At 29.7% G+C, this 22,191-nt stretch overlaps 1 protein-coding gene across 1 annotated transcript in view; it reads left to right on the forward strand.

Annotated features, from left to right (window-relative positions):
• The window catches only part of LOC111618567 (terminal uridylyltransferase 4-like), a 40,187-nt gene extending 23,994 nt beyond the window's left edge, over window positions 1–16,193 (forward strand). The window contains exons 10-21 of the mRNA XM_023360124.1: window positions 2,326–2,425; window positions 8,276–8,362; window positions 8,992–9,089; window positions 10,015–10,176; window positions 10,256–10,345; window positions 10,423–10,536; window positions 12,346–12,426; window positions 12,509–12,686; window positions 13,700–13,747; window positions 13,842–13,930; window positions 15,157–15,370; window positions 15,446–16,193. Of these exons, the coding sequence (XP_023215892.1) occupies window positions 2,326–2,425; window positions 8,276–8,362; window positions 8,992–9,089; window positions 10,015–10,176; window positions 10,256–10,345; window positions 10,423–10,536; window positions 12,346–12,426; window positions 12,509–12,686; window positions 13,700–13,747; window positions 13,842–13,930; window positions 15,157–15,370; window positions 15,446–15,648 (1,464 nt within the window). The 3' untranslated portion in view covers window positions 15,649–16,193. The remainder of the gene's footprint in view (window positions 1–2,325; window positions 2,426–8,275; window positions 8,363–8,991; window positions 9,090–10,014; window positions 10,177–10,255; window positions 10,346–10,422; window positions 10,537–12,345; window positions 12,427–12,508; window positions 12,687–13,699; window positions 13,748–13,841; window positions 13,931–15,156; window positions 15,371–15,445) is intronic.
• Window positions 16,194–22,191: the final 5,998 nt, after the last annotated feature.

Genomic DNA, 22,191 nt, shown 5'->3' on the forward strand with positions numbered 1-22,191 from the left:
CCAGTATACTTAACACTCTCATTCGAGTGCTAGCAGAGTCATGTAAGACCACTCACTACCGTGTTTCCCAGAAAATAAGACAGTGTGTTATATTAATTTTTGCTCTGAAAGATGCGCTAGGTCTTATTTTCAGGGAATGTCTTATTTTTTCCATGAAGAAGAATTCACATTTATTATTGAACAAAAAAATTTTGAAGTTGAACTTAGACGAGAGTGACATATATCCAGTCATGTCGAACTGAACTTAAATAAAACCGAACTGAACTTACGAAGTTTCTGTGCTGGAGTGGACTTCCCACTCTCACTTCAACTTAACTTTTTTGTAGCGTCGACATCGGGCTCAATGACCAATTAGTGCTTACTGAACCATAGCACTATGCAAATGTCATGTGGCGTGATTCCTGGCTGACCAATTAGCCATCACCAGCCGTAATGTTATGCAAATCTGTGATTCCCAAGCCATAGTTTTATACAAATCATGAAGTTGGCATAATTGTCTGCTAACCAATCAGTGGCTGTACTTTCAAGAAGCCAACGGCCACTTTCAATCATCTGTCGATGACCATTACGAGTAAAAAGAACTTTGCTAAGTCTTACTTTCGGAGGGAGGCCTTATATTTAGCAATTCAGCAAAACCTATGGTAGGTCTTATTTTCGGGGAAACACAGTAGCTTTTATGTGTATCTTTTACCACAGAATTGTTTATTTGAATTTTTTATGTAATTTTATTTAATGAAAACAACTTTATTTGAAAAATTTCAAACATGCCCAGTAAGAATTTATACTCTAAGTTGACATCTACTTTAAACAAACATCTTTTAGATTGCTAGAAATGTTCAACTGATTTTATTAGTACCAGTTGTGCAACAGGAGTCTAGAGTTGATTGCCCTCCAGATAACTAGCAAATATTTTTAATTTTCAACCTTGTTTAAAATTTTGAAAGTAATCACTTGTCAGTTGAAATAATCCAAGATCAAGAAGATTGTCGACATCCACTTCTAATGACAAAAAGGAAGAAATTGCAACCTTGGTGAAGTTGTTTTATTAATATATTTTTTTAATTCTTTCTCCCCTGTGGGCACTAAGAGGGAACCTTGGTAAGGTAAAATCTGAAGCTAACAATATGAGAAACGGCAAAAGACACTAATATTTCATATGGTTTTTATCAGGCTATTCTCATTAACCTGGGATACAGTAGAGTTGCTGCAAAGTTTTTCCTCAAATCTCAAGAATGGAACATCAATGCTTCTAAATTGCATGGGATCTGTTTGAATGTGTCAAAGAAGACGATAGCTTTCTGAAATCCATTATTACACAGACAAGCCTGTCGATACAGCATCAAAACTAAATGGCAATCTAGTAAATGGAGAAAACTGGATGAACCCTTTCCAAAAAATGTATACATGTGTCATTTAAATGTAAAAGTTATAGTTATTGTGTTTTTCAATTGCTATGGATTAGTGCAGTATTAATATAAGCTATTTGAAAAAAGATGCCAATGCTGAGTTGTATGGTATGTAAGGGTTTTTGCAACATTTAATAGATTAAGTTTGATGAAAAAAGACTGGATTTGTGGAAGAAAACTTGACAGGTACTACTAGTATAGGAATTTTTGGCACAAAATTATGTACCTCTTATTCTTGGATTTGCCACTGGTGAAATTCATTATTTTTCTTGAATAAGCATTGAAAGTACAGTTTTTTCACAGAAATTATAAAAAAAAAATCGCAGGACAAACTTAGATCTATTTCATAACTGGCATACATGGCAGCTTGTCAATGCTGGAAGAAGCAATTCCAGGAGTGTATTGCAGCAGAAAGGCTTAATTTTGAGACAGGTTGCCCCTACTGAAAATGTTATACTGGCTACACACCTACTGGTATACTTAAATAGATGAAATAAAGCTGACAGTTCTAATATAAGCTGATAGTTCATTTATCCACACTAGTACATGTGTAGCTAGCGTAAAATAAAATAAATCCAGACTGCACAGCGAGGTGTATAATACAATACTCAACTTGCTCGAACCTTTAACTGCTGCATAATACGATTCACAATTAGAAATCAAATGTTTTTCTAACCCCTTCCGGCTTCTTCCTCAGGAAAAACAAGCTGGATCTTATAAAACGAATACGAACACAAATTTTTGAACTTTATCGAATGATGTAAATTTCAAATGTCCTAACTTAAAGATGTATTTTCCTATTTTAGCTTATGAATATAGTTTCCTTATTTTTGATCAAGTGTATTATTGATGATAAACTTAATTTAATTAGTAAGAATAAATTATTTTGTTTTCTTATTAATAATTTAATATCTTTCAGAACTGTACAATTGACGAGAATCTTCCCGAATTAAGGCCATTGCCAAAAATGGATGAACAACATAAATTGTTGCTTACAGAAATCTGTGAAGTTATATTTAGTAAGTATTTGTAATATTATGAATGTGGTAAATTTTAAATTAAATTTTTTTTTTCTTAGATTTTACAACTTAACAACATAACTTAAAATGCTTTAACAGCATTTTCTGATTTTGAAAAATAATTATCAATGTTTTATACTGGAATCTACATATGAAATATAATATATTTTAATAATAATAATTGTGCTGTATATGATTTTGGATTGTGCATATAATATAAATAACACAAGTATATATAACAACTTCTTGCAAGAAGTAGCACAAGATGATTGCTTGGTGACATTGCTAGCCAGACTTTATAATGATGTGAGCTGGCTATACTTTAGCACAGTTGTTTTACAGATTTACAAAGTCTGACTCACAGCATTGCCAAACTATTTTTCATACTACACTTACCAGGACTGCAGTATATTTTCAGGATCCAGAATTTTTCTTAAAATATACAAAATTTCCTCATAAATTACTACATGCTAGCATGCAAAATAAGACAAAGATTTATGAATCACTTAATAATTATTATTTCTTAAGTTGAAAAATTTAAATTAACTCTTACAAATAATTAAATAGGTTAACATATAATTTGTTAAACATGACAAAACTGATAAATTAAAAGAATGTTTTAATTTAAGCACTTCTCATTTTGTAGAACAATATTTACAAAGCAGACTGAATAAATAATGATAGTAGTAAGTTAATCAAACTCAGGTTGGATATCATGCTGATCTTTTTACTAAAATAATAAACAAACTGAAGTAAAAACGTTATTTTAAATATATTTAATGCCTTCACAAAAAGGCATTAAATATATTTAAAATAACGTTTTTACTTCAGTGAAGATCCTAGGGCTCTTCTTTGAGGTAAAAACACACAAAGAGGGCTGGCCATTAAAGTCACTGGTTAACAAAAGGTTCCCACCCTACATCTTAAAAAGGCACTTGCCAAGCTTCTAAGTGGGCTTCTTTCCCCTTCCTCCCTCATCATATCTTTCTCCATTATGGCCAAAGCAACTCTATCAGCTGTGCTAGAAGAATTATCTCCTAATAGGTACATCTTCTATAAAATGGATGTTGTTGCTCTCTATCCTTCTATACCTCAATTTGAGGCTGTTATGCTTGCCAACACTCTACTTATCAAGGAGTGCTTTTCTGCATAACAAGTTTTAGAGATACAGGAAGCTTTACTCTTTGTTACTGAACATAACTACTTTTGTTTCACTGGAAAAGTATATCTAAAAAACAAGGGTCCCAATGGACTCACCATTGTCTGCTGTACTAGCAGAATTAGCCATGAGGCATGTTCAGCAAAAGAGTTTTAAATTTCCCTTCACGTTAGCATATCCACTAATATATCTGTGGTATGTAGACGATATTCTCTTGGCATGCATGGCAAGACACGGAAGAAGACTTCTTTGTCCTGAAACAGTTCCTTGTGAATGTTTGTTCTTCTGTTGACTTCACCTGGGAAAAAGAAAATGGGAGAAATTGCATTTTTAGACTTAAGCATCTCCAAGTCCCAGGGAGGTTTAATATTCTCTATGTTCCATAAATTTGATAACGTGCTCCCTTTAATCCCAGCCACGGCTTACCTACCACAGCAGTACATAAATGTGGCTATAGCTTCTTTAATTAGAAGGGCCTTTGTATTGCCATCCATGCAAACTGCTACCAACATTGAGCTAGCTGCCATTTGCTCAGCAGTGACTGTGGCAATATATAGCAATTCCAAATATAAACATGTCTTGAGCAAGGTTAAAAGATCTCTTTTTCCTGCCGCCACCACCTTACACAAACCAAAAGACTACACAATAGTCTATTTATCACTATTATTTTGTGGCTGCATCACTGCCCAGATTTGCTGTGTTTTCATACAACACACATTACTTTTACTGGTTACCCCGTGTCTAAGTCTTAGGAGATTTATATGCAATGACAGACACTATTTCCATCCTAGAGAAGTCTGGCCTATACTCTATCCCAGTGGTTCCAATTAGTTTTTCCTGCGTACCACTTCAAGTAAGAGCTCAAACTCACGTACCCCTTATAGCAGAAATTCATATTAATTTATACTATTATTATAAATTTGAAGTCTGTCTGTCATTTTTTCATGTCTAAACTGCTGAACAGATTTTAATAAAATTTGGCACAGAGATAGCTTACATGTTGGAGATGGACATAGGCTACATTTTACTGCGAGAAAATATCTTACTCCCATGAGAAAATTCGATATAATGTGGGTGAAGCTATGGGTAGACAGCTAGTGATAAATAGAATAAGATTTTTTACATTTATTACCTTTAAAATACAATTCTAATAATAATGAAAATAACATAAGGTTATTTAATTTTAATGTGACAAATGTGCACGATTTTCTTTGCACAACTTTGTAAAATCTGGTTGCTTTTTGGTCAGCTTCAGTCTCAAGTCATCTTTGAGTTGAAGTCGGTGACAATGTTTAGTTTTCATGTTTGTCATGGCCGAAAATCCACTCTCACAGAAGTATGTTGTGCAAAATGGTAGTAAATATTTTATTGCCACTTCACTGACATGATGATAATGATAATTGTACAATTAACACAAATTGTGTTAATTGTACAATTTTTGTCTCTTGCGTAAGAATTTCATTTAGGTATTGTCACAAATGCATTTTTTTAATGAAATTTTGAGACTATTTTTAGTTAAAAATAAATGAATTTGTGCATTTGACATCATGTTGTAAATTGCCGAATTTTTGATGACCCACTCATTATTTTTTTATTGCTTCATCTCATGCATTTAAATTTTGAATCGACCAATTTTAGATACCCTTTCATGCAATTTCACGTATCCCCAGGGGTACACGTACCACTAATTGGGAACCATGGCTCTATCCCATTAAAAAATACAATATCTGGTATACGCACCTACTATGTATGAGTGACAACTAGAATGTTATCTTGCCGCGTTTCTACATTCTATTCTATCATGGTAGTTAGGTGTGACACTGAGCTATCGAAAATGGTGTTACAACATCAACATACCCCACTGTGGGGCCAGTGTTGATGCTCAGATATTGTGATCAGAGAAGCCTGGTGTATGTTTGGGAGGTCCTCCTCACCATATTACTAAATCTATGCAACTCTCCCATACTTGGATTGCCTGCAATGTGGGTCAGCTTATATAAAAGACTGAAACATCACTTTTAGCTCTGTTTTCAGCATCTAAACCTAATCTACACATCATGGCACATGCCATAGTCACCATGCACACTTTAAATTCTGTATGCTTGCTTATTTAAGTGTAATTTGTTCTAAACAGTTATTGCCATTGCTTTTAATTAATTAATTAATTTAAAAAGCTTCTTCAAAAGATTTATTCAAATTTATATCTGCCTGAGGATGACGTCTTAGAATACGTTGAAACGTTATTTTAAATGTATTTAATGCCTTTTTATGAAAGTTTGTTTATTTTTTTAATGTTGCAAACAAGGTTGAGACTAATAATATTGAAAGAGTATACAGTAACAATAGTCATTCCTGTCAGGTAGCATTTGTGTCTACCATGCTGTTTACTAAATGGTGTTGCTCATATCAAACAGCACCAGGATTAAGTAGCAATCTTATTCAATTTTTGACAGCCAAACACATTACAGCTAGTTAGGTCCATCACATGACATATGTATGCACAATATGGAGAGTCATAAATGTTGCTAATGAAGACTTGGGTTCAAAAGTCTATGCAGCTCATCATCTGTTTGTTCAGCCTTTCTTGTCACTGCAAAAAGCTTGTAAGTGGATTCGAAAATCTACTTGCAAGCTTTAGTAATTGTGTATATTTGCACGATACTTCTTATTGTACTGTGCATACATCCTGCTGATGGATCTCACTAAATCTCGCTAATTAGCTAAGCGTGCATCGAAGAAATAATGACAAAGTTAGTCAAATCAAATATTTAATAATTCTAATAAGAACTATGTACAAAAATTAGTAACAATCAAACAACAAATTTATTCAAAGAAAATCAATAAGAATCAACTCGACAAAACTTAAATCAATCTATTTGCTAACTTAAATCTATTCCCCTTTGGAACTCGACAAAAAATTCAGACTTAACTTATGTACAACAATTCTTATGAACTAAGGTCCTAATCATCACCTCAATATTTTCCTCATCTCTCAAGACTTTCTCCAATCTTCGATCCACAAATCAAATAACTTCAAAATCGAGTGAACCTTGGAACCACTTCCAAGGTTCACTCGATTTTGAAGTTATCACTATCGGATACCTCTTGTCATTTGCTGCTATGAAGCTCACCACGCTTGTTGATAACAGCGGTCATCTTCACTTGAGGTTCGGACTTTATACTATGAGGTGACGTCACAATTCTGATTGAGATCACTCCCCTCATTTACATACTTATCGTTAACATTATACTTTTCCTTTCTGCCTGGCAGCCTATTTCCCGACAATACTCACTAACCTTTTACATTATTCTTTTATACAATTTTTCAGGATGTTTTATTCTTTAAGGTTTAGCAAGTTCCTAAGTTGTGCTTGTGGGGTCTCCCCCCTCTTTCTTGGTGCAGACTTACTTTTTTCTGCTCGGGAGCGCAAGTGTGCGCGAGTTTTTTCTACGGCTTTTTTTTTTTCTTGGTGAGTTGGTTTTCTTTGTTCTATTTTTAAGTTTCTAAGGTGAATGGTGAGGAAACCTTCATCCTAACAAAACATAAGCCCCAAACAAAAATAGAATAAAAAGCAAAATAAAAATAACTAAAATTAATGCTCAGACTTGATTCCTTACACCCTTATTTATTAAATCTGCCTTGTATGATTATAAACTTGATGTAATGTGCTAATTAATCCCCTTTGCTAAAAGTAGATCATTTGTGGTGTCAGCAATGACTTCAATTTTATCTCTATTAATCAATGTACTTTTTTGATGTCCAAACATGCAAATTTATTTACAACAACAATGACAATGTACAATTTTTTTCTGAAAAATTATTTTAAAAATGCACTGAGGGTTTTTTTTTCAGAAAGATACTTTTTTTAGAATTTTCAACTGACTTTTTAATTATTTTTATTTTATTTTTGAAAACATAACTGTATTATGTTGTTTTAAAATATATTTTGACATTAATATTTTTTTTATAATAAATATATGAAAAATAAAGAAAAATAATATGCATATAATGACAGTGGAACTTCTATATAGCTATTTAATTGACACAGTTCAGGAAACATTTAAAAATACAGTTTATTTGTTTGCAAATTTTCCTTGCTGAGAAGTAAACATTTCATTTTAATTCATGCTGATGTGAAATTTTGCCCATTAAATAGTGTCAAAAAGAGTTTTGAGAAATAAAAACAGATTTTCTTCTTTGGTTTTTTTAAATCTCCGTTTCGGTTTTGATTTTTGTAAAACTCAAAACCATGGTTTGATAACTGAGACTGACTTGTTCTTACTGCAAGTACTTAACTGTATGAGTAGGTCATCACATAAGAAGTGACTGAATTCATTAGAAACAAAGTAAACAATGTTTTGATTTCACTTTAAAACACAGACAGGTTCCTGCATTTTGTGAATTTTCCCAATAAATGTCATATATACTTAGCTGAGAGATTACTCCATTTTATCGTAAATTTTTGCAGCTATTGCTGTAATATTTTTTATACTGTAAGTTTCTCTGAGACTACTATAATTTCCTACAAACCTTGTTTATGTGATTGAACATATTCTACACCCCTGCTACTCAGAAGTTATACCTTCATTTGATCACTATATATATATGTATATAATATTACATACAGAAATATATATTAATGTTTTTTTTTTATTTTTTTGCTGTAGTTAATTGAATTATTCTATTTTAGATTTATGGAAATTGTCTCCGAAAGTTCAGGAAGAAAATAAAACTCTGTTATATAGTCTGCAAAAACACATCCAATGTAGATTTTTAGGTATTTTATTTGCTTTTTAATTTTAATAATTTTGATATTTATATATAGGTTATAATAATAATAATATAGGTCCCTATTTTTATTCAGTTATTATAAAACTATAATATTTAACATGAAAATATTTAAATTTTTTAATTAGTAATTGTATATATATACTAAACAACTTCAAGATGGTTCTAAATTATTTAATAATTTAGAACCGTTTAGAATTATTTAATAATTTGGTACTAGAGGTAGACATTTTCATTTTCATTTTCATAAAGGGGATGAAGATTCGGGACTACTCATTGGTATTGCCTGAGTGTGAAGAAGAGTAGAGGAAAAGTAGTTAATGGAAGAGGCGAAGGGGAAAGAGTAAAGCAAGATAGGAAAGGGGATGAAAAGGGAAAGTTTCATGGGCGCCCAGCCTGTTTTATTAAGAATCAAACGAAACATACAGATATGGCTCCTGGCCATCAGGTGCCATCTCTTAAGATGCACCTAATGTCTACTTCTAGTACCAAATTACTTAGTATCTAAACATTAATAATAGCAGATTTATGGCCCAATTAATTATGGCAATCACTTGGTTTGTAATTGTAATATTTAAATTTTTAATGTAATATTTAAAGATGAAATTATTATTATAGATGCAAAGCTAGAACTTTTTGGTTCCTCGTGTAATGGTTTTGGATTTATAGACAGTGATCTTGACATCTGTTTAACTTTTGAAAACAATTCTGGAGAGGTAATTATTTAATTGTAATAATTTTAAAATATTCTTATCACTTAGATTTTTATTAAAGTAACTCTTAAATTTCTGGACAGACTGTGTCTTCTAATTAATTTACATAAGATTGCCATCAGATGAAATTCTGCAACTCTTAAATTGTTATTCACATTGTTATGTGGTAAGGTGTTAGCCTATCACTGTTGGGGATTAAAGTTTGAATCTGGTCAATGATCTATCATGATAATACAGATTGGAACTTTGTTTCACACCCTTTATATATGCCTGTTAACTCCATTAACCCACAATGGGCATAATTATGAGCAGCATATGACTTACAATGTTTTAGTGTCTTGGACTAATCAATCAGTCAACACTTAGATTGAAAAACAGTAGTGTCCTGATTATTTAATGTAATGTGGACTTAGGTTACTATGGATAATCAAAAATTGGGAAAGTGACTGAAAAAATACAAGAATATAGTTATAAAAATCAAAACTTTATGATAATTACAATTAAAATTTTGTATTGCGAGACATTACCTTAATAAATTCTTTTTGAAACTTCTAAAGCTTCTTTCAAGTACCTTGCATCATGCAATGAACTTTATTAACAAAGTATTTGTCTAGAATGATGCACTCAGTTAAACATGTCTCAGTTAATTAGAGCTCTACTGTACAGTCTCAATTAATTGAGACCTGTATGTTAGTAATTATCTATTTTAGACTTTTAAACAATCATCAAATTAATTATAAAAATAAAATTCTTTTACTATAAAAACTGAAACATTTACATTTTATAAAGTATAAGTTTTAATAAATATATACATAATTTTTTCATATAAATGACTATTGATAATGTGAATTTTCAATTGTTACGCCATGATAAAAATTATTAACAAAGATTTTGTCATTTATAAAAATTTTATATCACATTTTTATAGGCATTAAATCAACAACACATTATAGAAAGTCTGACTGCCGAATTGAAAAAGTATAAGAAAATACAAGACATTCTTCCAATACCAACTGCTAAAGTTCCCATAATTAAATTCTCTTTCAAACATACAAATAAAGAAGGCGATATAAGTGTCTATAACACGTTGGTTTGTAAATATTTTTTAATGCAATAAATTTTTGCATTGTTCTTCCTATTTTTACATCTTTCTTGTTGTTACCTTATAGGGTCAGCATAACACTCGCCTCTTGTTAACTTATAGTAAAATTGATCCCCGAGTTCAGAAACTAGGTTACGTACTAAAATTTTTTGCTAAGGTAAGAATCAATTTTTTCTTGAGTTATATTTTATTTATTTAATTGATATTAAAATAGATTAAATATTTATATTTCAGATCTGTGATATATGTGATGCATCTCGTGGAAGTTTGTCTTCATATGCATACATATTAATGGTTTTGTATTTTTTACAACAAAGAGATCCTCCAGTTATTCCTGTTTTGCAAGAAGTATGTTAATAATTTTATTAATTTTAATCTTTACTAACTGGTTTGCATTATTCAAAAATTAAACTTTATTCTTGTTATTCAAGAATTACTGTTTATTAGAATATCCATCTTGTTCTCTCTAAATTCTAATAGTACAGTAGAGCATTAATTATCCAAAGCAGTTCAGGACTGGGGTTGTTCAGATAACTGGTCATGTATGAAAAAATATATTAACCTATCCCCTGTTGAAATTTTTCTCTGTTGCGTGTTGCTTTGCGATGGATTTTTGTCGATGTTAAGCCTAACAAAAATTTTTTTAAATAATAATCACGGCTATTGTATTGTTAAAAATTATTTCTTTATTTTGCACAAACAAAATAAATATATTGAAAAATATAAAAACAAAAAAAGAATATTTCAGAAATTAATCAATCTAGTATCAAAAACATTCTGGTTCAGCACGACACATTTCTCAAGAAAACACCACACAAAACAAAGCAAAACTCTTTCTTTTTCTTGGGTTTATCTGGAGATGTCAGCCACTTGGACTATATTCTTCGACGAGCTGAAGCAAAACACACCACTCACAATGCAAGGTCCTAGAATATAGCTCACGATGGGGGAAAAAAGCCTCGTTCAAGTACTGGTGCATCCTTAAGTACCCTCTGGATGTGTGTGAATCAGAATGTTTTTGATACTAGATTAACTTCCGAAATATAATTTTTTTGTTTTTATATTTTTCAATATGTTTATTTTGTTTGTGCAGAATAAAAAAATAATTTTTAATGATACAATATGGTAAAGCCTGTGCTGCCAGCTAAAACATGCATACCAACAAAAATAATAATGGAGTAGCCCAAGACATAACCAAATATTGCAGTGCCACAGTACTAGCAGAAGTTTGAATTTGCCAAATGGAACACTTTTGGCTAACCGATGTTTCAGTTGATAGGCATTTGGATAATCAATGCTCTACTGTATCTTCTTATCAAAACTTGTAAAATTTTTTATGCCCTCAATTGAACAAAATTCTTGTATTGTGATCTCTTTGTAAATAATTTCATTTCTTACAAAATTCTCTGACTTAAGAAAAGAATCAGCTGAGTTAGCATTAAATTCTGTGAATAGTGAATATGAGAATTGGTTTACAGTCTAACAACAGCAGAATTCACAGAATTTCCTCTGCATTTGCTGTCCTCCACTTTTTTAAATGTTAAACTATAGGTTTACACTTCTAGTTTAGTGACATGCATTTAATGCCAACACCATGCTGTGCTGAGTTACAATTTGATTATTAACCAGATGATGATCTCATCAACTTCATCAACAGCTAGCAACCTTGAAATTTCACACTGCCATTGGACTGTAAACCAGCTTTAACACAAAATATAAGTCAAAGACATGACTAAAACAGTTAAATCTCAGATCACATGAGACTTTTTTGAAGAATATGGCAATCCCTATTTGTACTAATGTTTTAAATCAATAATTAATAATAATAATAATAAATTAATATTATTATTAAATATTAATAATAATTAATAAACAATAATTAAATTTGCCAATAAATACAGTTAAATCTAGAATTGATGGACAGTGAATATTGAGTTCAACTGAATTTACAATTTAAATCTTACTTCAGGTTTAATTTGAGATGACAAAAGCATACATTAATTTTGTGAATTCCCATTAAACTTATAAGCAAATTCTTTGTCCTAGAAATTAAGTTTATTAATAACAAGAGAAAGCTATGTTCTTTTTTCAATTTAAACCTTAAAATATTATTAAATTAATTCATATAAATTGGATAATATTCATTTTTTCTTTTAGCTGTATGATACCTCCAAGCCAAAGCCAGTTAGAAATGTAGATGGATGTAATACGTGGTTTTTCGAAGATATTCATAATTTAGTAAGTTTCTTTATAAAATAATAATTTAATTAATTAATACCATTATTATATATCAAAGTTAATTGTACACAATTAATTTTAGGAAGATGTATGGCCCCAAAGTAAGAAAAACACAGAGACTCTTGGTGAATTATGGTTGGGTCTTTTGAGATTTTACACTGAAAAATTTAGAGTGAACGAATTGGTCATATGTATCCGTCAGAAGGCTCCATTAACTCGATTTGAGAAACTTTGGAATACGAAGAGTATAGCAATTGAGGGTAAGGTCTTTATAGAATTTTTTATATTGCTAATTTACTAAGGAATTAGTATTATTTGACTCTTTAAAATATTAATTAACATACATTTGCACAAAAATATATTTGATAAAGTTATGAGTACAATTATCCATATTGTTTATAATTATTTTGGGATAAATATGAGACAGCTGGTGCAATTTGATAAATAATACTAGAGTTTTTGATTAAATTATTAGTAAAATTTATTAATTGATACTTGATAGTTAAATTTGTAATTTGTTGATTAAATGTAGTAGAATTCACTTACTATAATCATGGATACTGTTATCAGAATTAACATGTTCCAAAATTAGAGGCAAGAGAATACTATCTGCAAATATTTGAATATTAGGAAGTATTTGAGAACTTGAATTTAATGGCAATAAAAATAAATTTGAATACTATGTAGGTCAAGCTGAAAGTTGTGAGAAACAACTTTTTATAAATCACAATCTCCATTAAGAGATATAGAAATGAAGGAGATGATTTTTTGCTGAGTATTGTGATAGGTGATGAAAGTTGGTTTCACCATTATGTATCCAAAACAAGACAGCAGGGTACAGAATGGCTCCACCTCAATTCTCCAACAAAAAAAAATGTCAAAGACACTGCCATCAGTTATGGGCTTCATTCTCTGTGATGCTGATAGAGTGATTCTGGTGGAATTTCTTGAACCTGGACAAACCATTAAACATGAGAAAAACCAGTAAACTCCATTTGACTGGCTCATTGGTCAGATGCAATCCCACAATCAGTATCAGTTTTTGTGGTCTTGTTCTCTCAGTAATGAAAGGGATTGAACATTGTGTTGAGATACTAGTTTTGTTAGTATTGTTATACAAATCGTCAATTAAAATTAAGAAATTATCACCAATATTTTTGTCTTAATTGCTAAGTATACTTTCTGGTATCTTGTTTTTTCCATAAAATTATATTTAATAAAATTATCAACTTGCTATTAATCTAAAATATTTATATTATCTCTATTATTTTAGATCCTTTTGATCACAATCATAATCTAGGAGCAGGTGTTTCAAGAAAGAGTGAGTTGCAAAATTGATAGCTTTTTACACAATGAAATCATAAATTTTAACAAATGTTCGTTTATTTATTTTTATTTTTATTTTTTTATTTTAGTGAATGCATTCATATTTGCTGCTTTCAGAAGAGGTCGCGAACATTTTGGTAGGACTCCGCCCAATAGGAGGGATTTACCGAATATTCTTGTAAGTCTATAATATTATTGTTTAAAACCACTGATATCCAATAACTATATTTACAAAGTATGGATACAAATAATACCACTGATACTAAAATTACAGGGTGTTTCTTTCGAATGTCTATAGTTTTAAAGTGTTCTGTAAAATCTATTTGTTTGGGCATGAATAAAATGAGTTAGAGAATATTGGTCAATACTTCAAGTTTCATGTGTGTACTCTTGATAGGGCTGCTGCACAATGGCAATCTGGACTCTATTGCCACAAGGTGTAGATTGCTGGGGCCTGATTTCTTGGTTTGCCCAATAACTCAAATTTGAACATTTTTCTTTGTGGGCATGTCAAGGATCCTGTGTATGATACAAAAGTGCTAGACATGGGAGCTCCATGTATAAGAATCACGATGACATTAATAACATGACCCGTAATGTGCTGACAGGGTATCGTATTTGCCAAGTTAGGAGTATGTGGAAATATACTGATGTAATGTTGTAACTTAGATGCAATTTCTATTACCATTGTCTACAGTACTACATTCACATCTCTTTTCCCAAAACTAATCTACAACTATGGATGTTTAAAAACACTCTGTATTATTTAAACACACTGAAATATTTTTTTTAAATTCAGAAAGTGCTGTTTTTTAATCAGGTTTAATATAATTAATATGTCATAAGAATACTTAAGAGTCCAACACTTAAATATTTAAAAAATCTTTATATTCTTTTTGAACAAATGTATTATATTTTAGAACATGTTAAACAAAAGAAGCAAAAGTTACATATTTAAAAACTTAATTTTTGTATAAAAATATTCAACTAATTAATTAATTTTTATTAGTACAGTAGAGCGTCGTTTATCTGAAACGTCGGTTATCCGAAAGTATTCCAGTTGGTCTAAAGTATAATTTTTATTTGTTTTTATATTTTTCAATGTATTTATTTCATTTGTAAAACATAAAGAAATCATTTTTAACGATACAATAGCCACGATTATTATTTTAAAAAGTTTACGTTAGGTTTAACATCGACGAAAATTCAACGTGAAGCGACATGCAACGGAGAAAAATCTCAACACAGGATAGGTTAATATATTTTTTCGTACATAATCGGTTATCCGAAAAATAAGTTATCCGAACAACCCCAGTCCCCAATTGATTTGGATAAATGACGCTCTACTGTATTTAATTAATTAGTCAATTAAAATAATTACTCTGCGACATTTTTATCCAATAGGATTATTTTTTCAATGGAAAACTGTTCACGGACGGTAAAAATCCTCCAAATGAAAGAGGATGCCGAATATGTAACAAAATTGGCCATAAAATGAAAGATTGCCCTCTTAAAAGAACAGACAAATTTAGGCACAAGCAATTTTTTGGCAGCAAAAGAAAAACAAATAGTGAAAATCAAGGTCAAAAATCTCAAGAGAAGAACTTTTCATATAATGGTACGAAATATATTTAATTAGTTAATGTTTATTAAATGAATTTAAGAATTAATTACATATTGTAAACATTTACAGAGAGAAATATGAACAAGTCCATCCATAAAGATGCTCATTGGAATAACACCACAAATACGAATTTCCAGCAATCAAGAGGATTCAGCCAGAATTCTGCCATAGGGGGTAATATCCCGCAGAATTTTCAACAGTTCAAACCCACAAATGTAAGACAGGATACGAGAATAGTATCAAGATTTCAACAGAGAGACTTTAACAAATGAGAGTAGTAGTGAAAGTACAAAAGAATGCATATGGTATATACAAATATATATAAAAACAAAAAGAAAAAATGAAACCATTAAAAAATAATTACAAAATGAAAAGGACAATTCTTAAAAGATATATCTCAAAATACTTTTTACAAATTATGTAAAAAATTATTTTCTGTATTATAATTTTTAGCATCGTTTTGATCTTATATATAAATTTTTTCATTATCGTAGTGGTCGTAAGACATATATATATATACATGTCTGTATAGATTTATTTTTTTTTTGGAGAAAATCATTTAATTTTGGGAAGTCAAGAATTTTAACAAATTCTTTTAATATGTTCACTGTTACTGTTTGGTTTTCATCTTTCATTTTTTAAAAAAACGACAACAAAAATTTGTTATTTTTAGAAGACATAATGAGATATTCTTATCGTGAATATTTTCACCACAGTGCATTTGCTCTGTAATATAAAACAAAAATGCTTGAAAATCAGCAGGGATACTGTAACAATTTATGTACTGCATCAAAAACTATTAAAAAATGAAAATATTTGAAATTGTTTTTATTCATAATTTTAGAATTTAAAATATTTTGTGAACTGTTTGTATATTTTACAGTATAATTCTTATTTATTTTTTTCTTTCCTAAATTCCTTTGTTAATGAGAAACATTTAAAAATGATGTTTTTATATAAAATTATCATAAATTTTTTTAATTAAATCTACTTCAAATGCTTTATAGATTATAAATTCGTTCACTCTATATTCGGTTTGCCAAAATTTTTCTTTAATTTTATATCTCGACCTCATTTCCATATTCTGTTTTATTAGAACAGGTCCTATTTGTCATTAAAACTATGGTACAAATCAAACATGGATAATGAAAATCTTGAAACTGTATTTTTAAATGTTTAATAAGCCTGAACACAAGGAAATTCTTGTTGCAAATAACAATATAATAATTAAATTGAGAGCAGTGTGTTACTTGTCAAAAGCTGTTGTAACTTGTTACAGTAGCTGTGGCAGTTTTTTAAAAGACATTCCGTTCAAATTTGCATCTGAAGATGAAGATGATGCAAATTCAAATGGATTGTAATTATATGGATATTTGGAATTTCTCATTATTGCAAGGTAAATAAGATTTTTTTTATTAGTTTATTTATCTTTCTTGCTCTATTATATTTGTGTATATCATCAAAGAGTTGGAATATATATCAGTATTTAATGTGCTACAAAAATTGAAAATGTTTGATGTTCATAAGTATCATTAATCAGACTCATAGTTTGTTGTGATATAAAATAGAGGTGCCTAACTTTAATTTATGTTTTGAAAATATACATGAATAAAAAAACTTTTTAAATATTCAAATTTTAATGATTAGCATGTGATATTATGAGTGTGGCATAATCCAGAAACAAAGGATTTTCATACTATAATAGCTAAATTCTGTTAATATTCTCCACTTTATTATATAATTTTTTAATCTGTCTTCTTTTAACATTATGACTGATTCTGAATTAGCAAACTTTAGAACACAAAAACACCTCTGTTGCTAAGTTACCATTTTTGTTTACAGTACTTACTAAAGGCATCAAATAGATGTTTGGTATATGAAACTTTGATGCTTACACTATCAATTGGTGTACGTCACAGCTTCTTGGGTAAAAATTAATATAATTACAGTAATTTAAATTGTTGGCATTCATTTCAAAGACCCCGTATAACATTAAAAAACTTATGTTGCTGCTATTAAGGATGCATACGAAATGTTAGATTGCAATGACAAGATTTCTGTCATCAAACATATTCGATGTAGCGGAGTTATATTGAAATGCTTAAAATGAGAGTAAATTTTTAAATTGTTTCAATCTTTAGACTTGTATAAAAGAAAATTTACTGCTTTTTTCAATAATTAGAAGAATCAATAATTAAGATGTGGCATGAATATAACAGTGACAATTGTAAGTAACAGAATTACAATGGCACAATAACTTAAACTGAAAAACTAATACCTAGTACAGTCGACCCCCCTATAACGTACGTTCCTATAACGACAATTCCTATAACGTAGCGAAAAAATTGTAGAAACTTTCGTATAAAGTACCTCCTATAACGTCGTTTCGCGACAAGATTGATAGAGTCTGGACCAATAGTGGATGAGCAGCCGAACTACTTTCCTCCGACCCTGCGCCACGCTACGGTGCGGCTAAATTGAGTTTGCTATCGTCTGTTTAGTATTATATATAAATTATATATAAATTAGGTACTGTACATATAATTATATATTAATTATATATAAATTAGGTACTGTATATATAATTATATATTAACTTAATTTATTGTAACTTTATTATAATTATATATATGCTTTCTGCCGCCTGGCAACACGCTACGGAGATTTTAGGCTAGTAAGTTGAGTTTATTATCGTCTGTACAGTATGTAAATTAGGTACCGTAAGTCTAATACAGCACTAATTTTATACATTTCTTGTGAAAGAAACACTTCTTATTCAACGGCCATAAAAATTATTTATATTAATGATGTCTCCAAAGGTCAAGTTATTTTTATGCGAAAAATTCGTTATTAGAAATCGCGGCCGCCGTTTAATGTGCTGTTCCGCGATGAAAACCAGCTTTAAGCAACGGCGTAGTCGAACGGTACACACTCGGTAAGTAATCCTATAATTTTTTGTTTATAGCGTAGTTTATACGGATTATTCCCAAAAAATTATACGTGTTTTGGAAATGTTGAGTGGAATTAGTCTAGAATCGGTTAATTTTATAGAAGAAAACCTTTCAAACAGCCTTAGTCCGTAAAGTTCCCACCTATCGGGCTGCGATTGGCTCATGTATTTAATCATTCTTACAACGTAATTTTCGGTTAGCGTGGAACGTATCTAAGCGTTATAGGGGGGTCTACTGTATATATTTATTGAAATAAGAATATGAATTAGATTTTGGAGAGAGTTTGTTATATGGGATATCTGAAAAGTTACTGTGCAGTGAGAGATTTTAAAGTTACATGTATGGTACTGTAACTTTAATGTCTAAGTTGTATGCAGTACTATACAATCAACTGGCATCAAATGGACAACTTATAGGTCTCATATGCAATACCATACATATAACTTTATTGTCATTGCAAATTTCTCACTGCATGGTAACTTTTGGACACCCTGTATTGGTTAAAAATAAATTTTAATATTTCTAAATGTGATAAAGAGAAATAATTCAAGTATACAAAATTAAATGCAGGTAGTTTGTTTAGAATCTGCATTGATAAAGAAATTGACGAATGGGATTTCTTAAATTAAGATTCTGTAGAACAAGGTATATTAAGAAAACAATGAGCAAAGCAGATTATGCTTTGCTCATTGTTTTCAAAAGAATGGAAAGATATAAAATCAAATTCTATAAACACAGAAATATGAAACCAGACACAATTATTTTTTAATTATACTAGGAATTGTTTTGTAGACAAAAGATTTTCTCCCTCCAATAACAATACAAAATCCTAAACAAAAAACAAGGTCAAGAATAATATGAAACATTACACATTATGATCTTTGACTTGTTATGGATGATTTGGTATTCGGTTTGTGCCCAAAGCAGATAAAAATCACTGATACTAATGTTTAATTTTTTTTTAATTTAATGATATAAATTTTAAAAACACTATATTATATACTTAAAATTTTTGTTTTTTACAAATATTATAAACTTTGAATCTCAAATTACATAAATATTAAATAATGATGGAAGATAATTTTCATATATATTATATTATGATCTTTTAGAAGGAAAGCTTATAAAATTATGTTATTGTTATTATCTTTTATGCTCAAATATTTAAATATTTATAAAATATTTTGTATTATAAATTAGAATTTTATAAGATGAAGACTATATAAACATATGAGATGATAATTTTTTTAAAAATTACTCTAAAGAATAAAAAGGATATTTTAAAAATAGATATATCATCTTTCTATAAGTTTATAAAATTTGTAAAACTAAATAAAATATTTTATGAAGTTAAAAGTTTATAAAGATATATTATGTAGTGTATTTGTGTTGTTATTTTGTGCTAAATTATTTATATTTATCCATATTTTATGTAAGTAATGTACTGTATTTTTTGGCATGTAAGACACACCCAATTTTCCAAAATCATTTTTTGAAGGAAAAAAATTTATGTATGTTAGGCGTATAAAACTCCCCTCAGAAAAAAGTATATCTTACATGCTGGCAAATACAGTAATTTTAAATATGTAAAAACAAACAAAAAAGACGAATACCTAATTCTGGAAGGAATATATGCTTAGCTGCAGCACTCGAAGAGTTCACGAACTAAATACTGTTTAGTAGTCATAGCCTCTTAAACAAAGCTATTTAAAAGGTAAAGTATTAATGTTAAGAAATTTTTTGTTATTGATACACAGTTACATTATTGTATAACACAATTAAAATATAGAATTATTTCAGGTATGTCCACTTAACAATGTTTCAATGATGGATTACTTTACAAGCTGCCTATACCTTTTCTTTGTTTAGATACATTCTGTTACAGAAAGTTTATGTGAATGGTAGACTATACCATATAGATTTTTCTACATTTGCTCCGATGATTGCCAAATGATGTACTTCTCAGATTGTAACCCCATCATTAAGTGGTGCATGCCCATTTTAGATATTATGTTTATATATCATATTTCATCATATGTGTACTGTATTTTTATGTGAAGAATGTTGACTAAACACTAATATAGTATTTCAGATCAATCATTAAAGTTCATGTTCCATGTTACATTGCCATTCCATTTTAGAACTCTGTTGTTTTCAAGAAAAGCCCCCTCAGTGAAGCCAAAAACATTTGAACTGATTGGCTTTAAGCTTATTGAAATGTTTATAAAATGCTCAATATATAATATATTTTAAAAGAATAATAAGTGTATTGTTTAAACTACAGATTTAAGTATAGTTTTTGAAGTNAAGTTTATAAAATTTGTAAAACTAAATAAAATATTTTATGAAGTTAAAAGTTTATAAAGATATATTATGTAGTGTATTTGTGTTGTTATTTTGTGCTAAATTATTTATATTTATCCATATTTTATGTAAGTAATGTACTGTATTTTTTGGCATGTAAGACACACCCAATTTTCCAAAATCATTTTTTGAAGGAAAAAAATTTATGTATGTTAGGCGTATAAAACTCCCCTCAGAAAAAAGTATATCTTACATGCTGGCAAATACAGTAATTTTAAATATGTAAAAACAAACAAAAAAGACGAATACCTAATTCTGGAAGGAATATATGCTTAGCTGCAGCACTCGAAGAGTTCACGAACTAAATACTGTTTAGTAGTCATAGCCTCTTAAACAAAGCTATTTAAAAGGTAAAGTATTAATGTTAAGAAATTTTTTGTTATTGATACACAGTTACATTATTGTATAACACAATTAAAATATAGAATTATTTCAGGTATGTCCACTTAACAATGTTTCAATGATGGATTACTTTACAAGCTGCCTATACCTTTTCTTTGTTTAGATACATTCTGTTACAGAAAGTTTATGTGAATGGTAGACTATACCATATAGATTTTTCTACATTTGCTCCGATGATTGCCAAATGATGTACTTCTCAGATTGTAACCCCATCATTAAGTGGTGCATGCCCATTTTAGATATTATGTTTATATATCATATTTCATCATATGTGTACTGTATTTTTATGTGAAGAATGTTGACTAAACACTAATATAGTATTTCAGATCAATCATTAAAGTTCATGTTCCATGTTACATTGCCATTCCATTTTAGAACTCTGTTGTTTTCAAGAAAAGCCCCCTCAGTGAAGCCAAAAACATTTGAACTGATTGGCTTTAAGCTTATTGAAATGTTTATAAAATGCTCAATATATAATATATTTTAAAAGAATACAAATTTCATTTGACAAATAAGACTTCTTTGGAGAAGCAGAAAGCTCAGATAGGAAGCCAGATAAGATTGGAGAAGTTGCATTCTCAGTAACCTATAACCTTTATTACAGGTTTATTGATTGCTCCAACAAAGACTAAGTTTCTTAATTTGGAAACTAGAAACTACTTATTGATTTGTCTGTTTAATCGTTTTCCCCACAACTTATATTGATACAATACAGTAGTTTTTGATATGTAAAAATATGTTTAGCTGTATCCTATAATTAAAAATTCAATCAACGACTGATTAATTAAAGACTGAAAACAAAAAGATGAATTTGCATCTTAAATTACTCTGGTAAGTATTATTTAATGAACAAAAACGTTTTTGACACAGTTGACGAGCTTTCAACAGGACAGGAGTTTAAGCCACAAGTTTTGTTCACGGACACCTTCTTCAATTTAAGGTGCAAGTTTTATCATCTTGACGTTCCTCCTCCATTTTCTCATTTATTTCTTTACTAAGATTGATTTATCGAAACATTCACCTTTCATTCACTTCCATGTTCAAGAATACATTCTGTGACGACCGACCTTTCTTTTTAGGCTACTTAGGGTCACCAAA

This window comes from Centruroides sculpturatus, unplaced genomic scaffold (genome assembly GCF_000671375.1).
Source record: "Centruroides sculpturatus isolate CEXI.00-Female unplaced genomic scaffold, Cexi_2.0 scaffold42, whole genome shotgun sequence".
Classification (NCBI taxonomy): domain Eukaryota; kingdom Metazoa; phylum Arthropoda; class Arachnida; order Scorpiones; family Buthidae; genus Centruroides; species Centruroides sculpturatus.